This window comes from Sinocyclocheilus anshuiensis, unplaced genomic scaffold (genome assembly GCF_001515605.1).
Source record: "Sinocyclocheilus anshuiensis isolate Anshui unplaced genomic scaffold, SAMN03320099.WGS_v1.1 scaffold413, whole genome shotgun sequence".
Taxonomy (NCBI): domain Eukaryota; kingdom Metazoa; phylum Chordata; class Actinopteri; order Cypriniformes; family Cyprinidae; genus Sinocyclocheilus; species Sinocyclocheilus anshuiensis.
Window position 1 is genome coordinate 1,477,435 of NW_015536481.1, and position 9,907 is coordinate 1,487,341.

The window sequence follows — 9,907 nt, forward strand, 5'->3', positions numbered from 1 at the left end:
GAATGACAGAACCTAGTGATGCCATGGATGCCTAAATCCAAAGATGGCTACATTGTAGGTCAGAAAATGGCCGATAATATATTTAAAATTGCTACATATTGACACAGAAATATCGATGCATATGCATGTAATGTGAATAAAGACATGCTTATATAAAAATATTTTAAAACCATTGCAATTGAAAACACACTATGTCAATAATGGTGTAAACAACTAAATCAGGTTTAAAAATATTGAAAGGTTTGAGCTAGGGCTGCACAATTAATCAAATTTCGAATCGCAATTACAATTATGGATGCCACAATTACATAATCGTTCAAAAGTATAAACATCATTCAATGTAAATTGTGATAATCTTAATTAATAAATATTTAATTAAAATTAAAAATTAAAAAATTAAAAAATAATTAATAATCGCAATTACAATTTCAAGGGAATAATCGACAATTATGATTTTTGTCATAATCGTGCAGCCCTAGTTTGAGCCCCATTTAACATGATTTCTTGATTTGTAATTGTGAGGTGACATATTGTAGAAAACCCTTGTAATCTTGTCTTTGAGTCAGCGATAAAACAAAAGACAAAATACATAAATTATTTCAATTGTTTATTAGGCCTAAAAAAAGTAAATACATTTGCAAACACATACAAGGTGCTTACGAAACCATTTGGAGAACCTCTTAGACTGTCAGTTCTATGAGAAACTTATAACGTGGATATAAGTTCCTGCAAGAACTCGAAAAACATGGCTCTTCCAATAACCCCATCAAAGTAAAATACAAACTAAAGGTCCCGGAGAACAAGCAACTTCAAAATAGTGCCTTATATTGTTCCAGAGTGGAAAGTGAGAAACCCTTTTCATTATTCAGCAAAACTCCCCTAAAGACAGTTTGAGTAACTCTGAGATATAACAGTGAATTACACAAAATTAGTTTATGATAACTAAATAATTGACAGAGAGGGCTAATCGTTACTGCCATAAACAGCAGTTTATAGCAGAAACCTAGAGATACTGATACAGCACAACATCCTAAATGATGCTGATCAATGAGATAATGGCAGTGGGATAATGATCATATAGATAGATAGATAGATAGATAGAACTAATTACTGATACAATAGATTGAACTAGTTACAAAGTACAGTTGCTAGCCATGCTTGCAGCGGCACCCACAGCGGCTCCCGCAGCCCCCACCACGACTTGACCTGCCAAAGAGATTCCAGCAGCACCTGATGACATACATTCAGTTGTCAGTTGCAGGAGTTTGTGCATTTGCCCCCTGCATAAATCACTGTTGTTAAACTGGTTAAAGAGTTGTTGTTTTTTTCTGATGTGTGACTCACCGGCGGCTTGTAGAGCTGCCACCACGGATCCAGCTGCGATGCCTCCTCCGTTAGCCACAGCGGCAGCTGACATCATAGAGGCGGCATAAGAACCTGCAGCAATCCCACCTGCGGTGAAACCAGCCAATCCAAGAACAGCTGGAGCTGCAACAACTGTTGCGACTATTAGTGGAATCACAGTATATTTATATAAGCAGGTTAGTTCAGGTGGATCACTGGCACATATTACTGTATACAGAACATTTAAATAGCATTAAAATCATTTATATATTTAACTAAAACATTTTATATCTTCTTGATTTAGACAAAATAACACCGCGCCGAAATGTATTTCATTTTTACCTGCTCCTACACCAGCTCCAATAAGCGTGACTAGGGAAAAGAAAAGAAAAACAAGTAAACTGTTTGTCAATTGTTGAGAAACAAACATTTAAAATTCTAGTTTTGTTATAATATAACCTGGATCCATCTTAAGTCGACTTTACTCAAACTCAGGATGCTCTTGCTTTGCACTGAAGCTCTAGCATGTGAGAGCTTGCCGTAATAACGTAGTGGGCGGCTACTTTTTAAGAAAGGAAACCGAAACTAAAATCGCAAAAAATAGAGCGGAACGTTGCAGGAGGGCAGACAGTTCAAGCCGAACACGCCTAGTGTTCTGATTCATCGGTTGTTTGCTTGCTGTGTAGCCTATAGCGACCATTCTGTGTAGTTGAATTACAAAGACAATACAGCCACTGGACAACTAGAAAACTGATGGTGCATTCAAGTCCTCCTGTGACGTTCGTATTTACGAGTTGACAAGTCGTAATTACGACGCCAGGTGCGTTCAAGTCACTTTGGTCGGAACAAGATGTCGATTTAACTTTTTTATATAAAATTCAATGATTTTTTAAAACTCTAGCCCTCATCTACAAAATGATCAATAAAGAATGTGCATCATTGTGTTTTTGCTTTTTCCTGTCATGATATATTCTATGGTAATTATACAATAATATTTGATTAATTTCAACAAATTTACCGTCAATACAGACGCTGCATATTTCTAGTCTTTGGCTGCATCCGACATGTTTTCTCACTGACACGCCCCCAACTCGGAGCTTAAAGAAAATTTCGAGTTTCCCACTCGTAAGAACGACTTTGTGGTGGCATTCATGTGTGTTCAACTCGTAAATTATCTCCAAATGACTACAGCCCCATTGACTCCCTCTGCCAATGCATTGATGAAATTAACAGTTGGATGTGCAAGAACTTTCTTCAGTTAAACAAGGAAAAAACTGAAGTCATTGCTTTGGAAACAAAGATGAAGTTCTCAAGGTGAATGCATACCTTGACTCTAGGGGTCAAACAACTAAAAATCAAGTCACTGTGCAATGTCCGAACTGATTGCACTATATTTCATGTATAATCATTTTCTATTCTTAACTTTTTAAATTCATTTTAAACCTCTTAAATACATTTTTTAATAATTTTCAAAGATTATTTTATTTTCTTTTATGTAAAGCACTTTGAATTACCATTGTGTATGAAATGTGCTATATAAATAAACTTGCCTTGCCTTGCCTAAATACGATCTATCCGACATGACTTGAACGCACCAACAGTTGACAGAAGCCTTACCAAATACTTGCTTACTAGAAATGGGTACAGTGACATCTGCTGGTCAGATTGCAGTATTTCAGGCGATGACATGGCGGGTTGTAAATGTTTAAAATAGCCACACACTGTATCCACACAGAAATACACAATAAATGTGTAAAGTGCATAAAGCCAGGGAAAAGAACAAAGTGCATCCCTCATTTTTGAATAGATTGCAAATACCAGCATTATGACAATGGTGCAAACTTCTTTAAATGACTAGACAGTTAATTAAGCCAAGTCACCTTTATTTTGTAATGCTTTATAAAATAGAGATTGTTTCAAATCAGCCTCAAAGTATTAAAAAGGAAAGTAACAGAATCAGTAATACCAACTTCAAATATAAGACAAATCCAAATTCTGCTGTAAAGATTCAATTATGATATTCAAGGACACAAATCATTTTAATTACGATTTCTTGCATTCATACTGAAAATGTTTTGTTTAGTAAAAAAGTGATCTTCAGTCACATTACATGCACATTCTACTTGTACAAGCATAAAATGAACATGCACATACAAAGTGCTCACACAAATACATTGTTATCAGTTATTAACAGAGGCCCTTATTTTGGCATAAGCTCTTTGGTCTCCTGCAAATTTATCATCTCTGTCTCCTCCTCTTCTTCATCTCCATTTCCATTTCCATTTCCATCTCCATTTCCATTTCCATTTCCATCTTCATTTCCATTTCCATTTCCATTTCCATCTCCATCAATCTTGGAATGAGAGCGCAAATCTGCAGCTCCACCTATTACAGCACCTGCTGCTCCACCTACAGATGCCACGACTGCTGTCGCACCTGCAGACAGTCCAGCAGCACCTGACCAGGAAGAACAAGCTTTGCATCACCAAAAATTTGTAAAATATTCTTGAACATTTTGGGAATGACATGGGGATTCAGAAAATGATGAACCTTTTTATGTTTTTTTGGTGAACTATTCCTTTAAAATGGAAAATGGACATAGGCACATGAACTTTTAATAAACAATACCTGCAGATTGGAGGAGAGCAACCAAACTTCCTGCAGCCACACCGCCCCCATTGGCAATGGCTGCTGATGACATCATGCTGGCAGCCATAGAACTTGCAGCTATACCAGCAGAGGTGAATCCAGCCATGCTAAGCGCCACCGGGGCCAACGCAACCGCACCCACTAATGGACACAAATAACAAATAATTATCTTGTGTACAACTGATGTGCTTTCATTTAAAGAAAAAAATCATCAGAACACCGTTACCTGCCCCTGCTGCGACCCCGATTATGGTGAACAGTCCTGAAAATGGATAAAACTGATAAAATCACTGCAGAAATTATTTACAAATGAAGGGTTGCAAAATTCTGAGAATTTTCAAGACTGGAAAAATTCCATGGGAATTAACGGGGATATCTTGGAATTAATGGGAATAAACTGGGAATTAGCAAAATGGCAGGAACAGGGAACTTAAATGTAGTTGAAAATTGAATGCAGATTTAATGCCGTTTCAGTTGAATTTCAACCCTGCACATTCCTCAATCATATGCACACGGCTCACTTACTGCAGGCCACACACCCTACATGCACTGTGCATTCATCCATAACATGCACAGATCATTCTTGAATCCTGCACACAAAAGATTGGACTAAATAGCAAGATTGGACTAAATGATTGATGTCAAAATGTCCATCTTGGTGAGTATTCACGTAAATTACATAAATATTACATACATTTATGTTTAAATCTTCCTTGTGCTGTGTGTAAGCTATTGCGCAGCAGAATTATACCATTGTAAAAACAAATACATTGACTGAGCAAACATTTAGGTGAGAAAAAAAACTGTCTAAAAACTACCCTACCCCACACACAACCCCCCCTAATCACCTAAGGGGGGAATTCCCCCCATTTTTCAGGCTTCCATTCAAGTTACTTGGGTAAATATATTTGATCTATATTCAGTTTTAACTAGCAAATACCAAACCGTGTTTATACAGCAGCTAACTAACCAATAAATCAGATATTAAAAAAGTAAGCTAGTTTGCACTATTTCATTGACAATTTATGGGGTTAGGTATCATGTGCTAGCTAGCTCAAGCTGTGATGCTCTTTCTTGAACCTTCTGCTAGCCAGTTTTCTGTGTTATCATACAGAAGTAGAGTACTGGTCAAAAGCATGGACACATTCAAATTTAATGTTTTTGAAAGAAATCTCTTATGCTCATCAAGCCTGCATTTATTTGATCAAAAATACAGAACAAAACAGCAATATTGTGAAGTATTATTACAGTTTAATAATAAAATTTTTTTTTCTGTAATATACTTTAAAATATAATGTATTTCTGTGATCAAAGCTAAATTTTCCTCAGCCATTACTCCAGTCTTCAGTGTCACATGGTCCTTCAGAAATCATTCTAATGTGCTGATTTATTATCAATTTTGATCATTATTTTGATATAACGCATCATATAATATATGATGTGATATTTTTTCAGGATTTTTTTGTTGAATGAAAAGGAAAATTAAAAACAGCATTTATTTAAAATAGAAATAACAATATACTATTCCGAGGTTTGGGGTCAGTATTTTTTTTCTTTGTTCTTTTTTTTTTTTTAAAGAAATTATTTTTTTTATTCAGCAAGGATGTGTTAAATTGATAAGAAGTGAGAGTAAAGACTTATATTTTTAGAAAAGATTAATATTTTGAATTAAAGTTGTTCTTTTCAAGTTTTTATTCATCAATGAATTCTGAAAAAAAGTTCAGGTTCCAAAAAAAAAAAAAACGTAATTTTTTAAAATTTGTATTAGTTTGCATGCATGTCGGCTTATGACCAAACAAAATGTTTATATGTATGTTTGTATATGATACAGTTTCCCCAAATTTCCAATGAATTCCCATAAATTCCTGTTACGTTTCCAACTTGGTATATTTCCAGAATTCCCCAGATTAAGTTCCCATGGAATTCATAACTGAAAAAAAGTTCAGGTTCCAAAAAAAAAACCCGTAATTTTTTAAAATTTTTATTAGTTTGCATGCATGTCGGCTTATGACCAAACAAAATGTTTATATGTATGTTTGTATATGATACAGTTTCCCCAAATTTCCAATTAATTCCCATAAATTCCTGTTACGTTTCCAACTTGGTATATTTCCAGAATTCCCCAGATTAAGTTCCCATGGAATTCATAAGACAAATATAACTCAAAAGAAATCATCATATATTACCTTTTGTAACACTGGTCTTAAAATATATTTTGAAACCCTTTCTATTATGAGATCACAAAACAAGAAGCGTATTAAATCAATAAACATTCTAAAGCTTTTAAAATGTATGTATAATATTATATAACACCTTTTCCATGGAAATTTTCCGCCCCTTTGCAACCTACAAACTCTAAATTTTATTGGAATTCTTTAAAAAAATTTTTTTTTTTTTTAATGTTCACTGGCAATTGTCTGACAAATATTGCATTTGAATAAAGGCTTGTTCACACCGGGACGAATATCGCGCACGATTATCGCCGACGTTTAACGCGTCGTGACTAAACAAAGGGCGCCAATGTGAGTGTGCACACCGACGCATAAAAAGCGAGGCGTAAAAGCGTCATTTAAAAAAAAAAAAACGCCTCAAGAAAGTCAGTCAGTTCAGCGTAATATACAATCCTTTGGGGAAATCTTATAAGACCTCTTATTTGCTTTTGAATTGTAAATTCGTCTGGTCATTTACTATTTTGAACACGCCATTAGCTTATTTTACACCGTTTTGCAGTGTAAATACTAAACAAATTTCTTCTTCAAAATACAACCTCTAACTCACAAATAATGCTATTTGAACAACAAATTTCTAAAATATTTTTTTGAATCATAATGATTTCATTTTCTGATCGAGCATTGTGTTTATTTTAAATATAGCAAAAAAAATTGCCCGGAGCAAATACCTGCATATATCTCATATTCCCAGTAAGGGTAAAATCTTTGCATATTAACCAGAAGCAAACGTTTGCACTACTTACCGCGTTCATGATCTAAATGATCGTACTGAACGAGAAGGGTGTTTTTATGCACACGGATATGTGCCGCCGTAAAGTAATGACGTAACAAAACCGAAACTTATTACCGGAGCGGGAAATCACATGCCGTCTGACTCCTTCATCCGGGAAATACATTCACTGGGAAAGCAGAACTGAATGGGAGTATTTCTGCTCTAGCACTCTAACAAACTGCTGTTGTGTGGAAATAGAGGTGATTGTCTTTGTCTTCTTGAACATGTTTACCTTGATATAGCTATTCATTTACATTTTTAGAAATAATAATACATGTCAACTGAGAAATATGTTAGCATTCCTTGTCATCCTAATGGTGACTGTCACATGACACGCTGACCCAACCAAACCAAACCCTGTAACAGGCGCTTATTGTGGTAGTGTGAACTGGCCTCCTTTCTGATACAGGCAGCTGATCAGATAAATAATAACCAGACTAACAGCTTTCCACTAAGCCGCTGGTATTGGTAATAGGAGTGAACAAGTACGAAAGGAATATTTATCATTCATTTTTACTTTAATACAAACATGCATTTAAGATTTTTATAGAAATATGACAACAATCACATATCTCCCACAGAGATCGCACTGTCATAGTGTTTGGGAATATTCATGCATAATTTAAATACTTAAATCACATGAAACCAGATAAAGAAATAAAATATTTTAGAAGAGAACGCAGCATCACGGTTGTCTGAACCAATGAGCATTAAGCTGTGTCACTCGTCGCAAGAGTTTTTTTGCACACGTCAGCATGACATCAGAGCAAGTCGGACGTAACTTGCAGAATGCGGACTGTTTTTATGGTGCCTTTCTATTGGTCATATACAGTATTTGTCCTTTTGCAAGAGCTTGACATCTATCATTTTAAGGAATAGAGCTCCAATTGTGGAAAAGAGTATACAAATTATTTTGATGATGAAAAATACAGTAAACAGTACTGTGAAATATATAATGTTACTATTTAAAATAGCTGTCTTCTATGCGAATATATAGTAAAATATAATTAATTGCTGTGATCGTAGCTGAATTTTTAGCATCATTACTCCAGTCTTCAACATGATCCTTCAGAAATCTGTAATATGCTGCTCAAGAAACATTTTTCTGATTATTATGAATGTTGAAAACAGTTGTGCTGCTTCATATTTTTGTAGAAAATGTGATACCATTCAGTCTTGGGTAAGATTAAAAAATATAAATTAATATTTTTTCTTCAACAAGGTTGAATTAAATTGATTTAAGTGACAGTAAAGATATTTACACATATTACGAAGTACTTATATTTCAAATAAATGCTGTTCTTTAACTGATAATGATTAAGTAGCAAATTAAGCAGCATTAAAATGATTTCTGAAGGAACATTGATGACTGGAGTAATGATGCTGAAAAGTCAGCTTTGATCACAGATATAAATTACATTTTAAAATATCCTAAATAGAAAACTGCTAATATGTAGGCTACATTGTGACGAATAACGTAAATGGCATTAAAATCTGAGAAATTTGAAAAGGCCAGTAGTAGTTTGCATTCTTGAAAATTAATGTCTGTCGTTTAACATTTTGTTTTATCGTTAAACAAACGCAAATATTGCTGAATTGTCTCGTCATGTTAAACTGCTTACATCTTACCTCAGCTCGCATTCAAGTCGCGAGCAGGTAGTATGTCGAACTGAATCAAACTGAATCGAACTTTAGTTCCGGGTTGATGACGCAGGACGCACAGCTGAAGTAGCACGTCCGACTCAAAAAGAACCGAAAGTTTGCCGAGGACTCAACAAGAACCGAATGAGCCGGTTTAACAAACTGTCACTAGTGTGCTTCCCTACTACCAATACACACCTGTTGTCTCATTAACCAATTGCCCTTATATACCATGCCAGAGCGCCAACCAATGGACAAATATAAAATTGCATTAAAATAGCTCTACGTATTGTATTTAGCAGTCGTATGTTCCTTTTTGATTGGACTGAAGCAACCAGCAAGTTTTTATGTAGCCAAAACAATAATGACACTCAAGAACAGATGAAAATAAGTTTTTCTATAAGCTATTAAATTAAATTTTAAACATTTGTTCTAGACTCCTTTTCACACTTATTAAAAAAAAAAAAAAAAAGCCTACTGTGAAGATTTGTTTTCTTCTTAAACCAACACTCTTAAAAATGAAGGTTATTTATTGGCATCTATAGTTCCTTGTAGAAACTTTAATATCCCTGTAACCTTCAATTTCACAAAAGGTTCTTTATAGAGGAAAATGGTTCCTCAGAATATTAAAATGTTCTTCAAAAATGGCTTATATGAGATCACGGGAAAAACCCCACCTGAAGAGGGTTTTAGCAGCAAAGCCATAGAATAACTGTTTTTGGTTCCCCAAAGAACCTGTTAATGAGTTCTTAAAAAGGCCATTACTTTCATTGTGTGAAGAACAATTTAATTATCTCAAGAAACATTTTCCACTGTAAAGAACCGTTTGTGCATTGGGAAAATTCCATGGATGTTAAAAGTTCTTAACGGAACCACAGATGTCAATAAAGAACTTTTTTTTTTTAAAGATTTTATTTGGTTGTACTATACCCTTCTGGTCAACTTCAAAACTCTGTATTGAAACTTATTTTATCCATGATTAATCACGTGTTTGTGCTATTCATCATTTGTAAGTCAGTGTGGATTATAAAGTGTCTGTAAAGTAATTGTCAATGTAACATGTAAAAGAATGCAAAATGTTATAGATTTTAATAATACTTTAGGAATTATGGAAGTTGTTAAATTTGCATTGATTGATCTTACACAAATACATTTATCTTACATATATCTTTTTAACATTTTATATCTTTTGAATGTAATCATTAATCAATAAGTATTCAATGATCAAGGTATTGTGTAGTCTAGAGAGTAAATGTTTTTTTTTTTTGTG

At 34.3% G+C, this 9,907-nt stretch overlaps 2 protein-coding genes across 3 annotated transcripts; both read right to left on the reverse strand.

The window, feature by feature from the left end:
- Positions 1 to 600: 600 nt before the first annotated feature.
- On the reverse strand, positions 601 to 1,882 carry LOC107683680 (interferon alpha-inducible protein 27-like protein 2A). 2 transcript variants are annotated; one of them, XM_016479764.1, is made up of 4 exons: positions 1,804 to 1,882; positions 1,687 to 1,716; positions 1,345 to 1,506; positions 601 to 1,230 (listed from the first exon to the last, which is right to left on the reverse strand). In XM_016479764.1, exons 1-4 carry the CDS (start codon positions 1,811 to 1,813, stop codon positions 1,133 to 1,135), a joined length of 300 nt encoding a protein of 99 aa, XP_016335250.1. In that variant the 5' UTR covers positions 1,814 to 1,882; the 3' UTR covers positions 601 to 1,132. The 2 variants fall into 2 exon arrangements, with proteins under 2 accessions (XP_016335250.1, XP_016335243.1); XM_016479757.1 differs by having other exon boundaries at positions 1,687 to 1,876.
- A 1,328-nt stretch (positions 1,883 to 3,210) lies between these two features.
- On the reverse strand, positions 3,211 to 8,262 carry LOC107683847 (circumsporozoite protein-like). The gene is made up of 5 exons (XM_016479902.1): positions 8,259 to 8,262; positions 6,968 to 7,063; positions 4,220 to 4,255; positions 3,973 to 4,134; positions 3,211 to 3,801 (listed from the first exon to the last, which is right to left on the reverse strand). Exons 1-5 carry the CDS (start codon positions 8,260 to 8,262, stop codon positions 3,545 to 3,547), a joined length of 555 nt encoding a protein of 184 aa, XP_016335388.1. The 3' UTR covers positions 3,211 to 3,544.
- Positions 8,263 to 9,907: the final 1,645 nt, after the last annotated feature.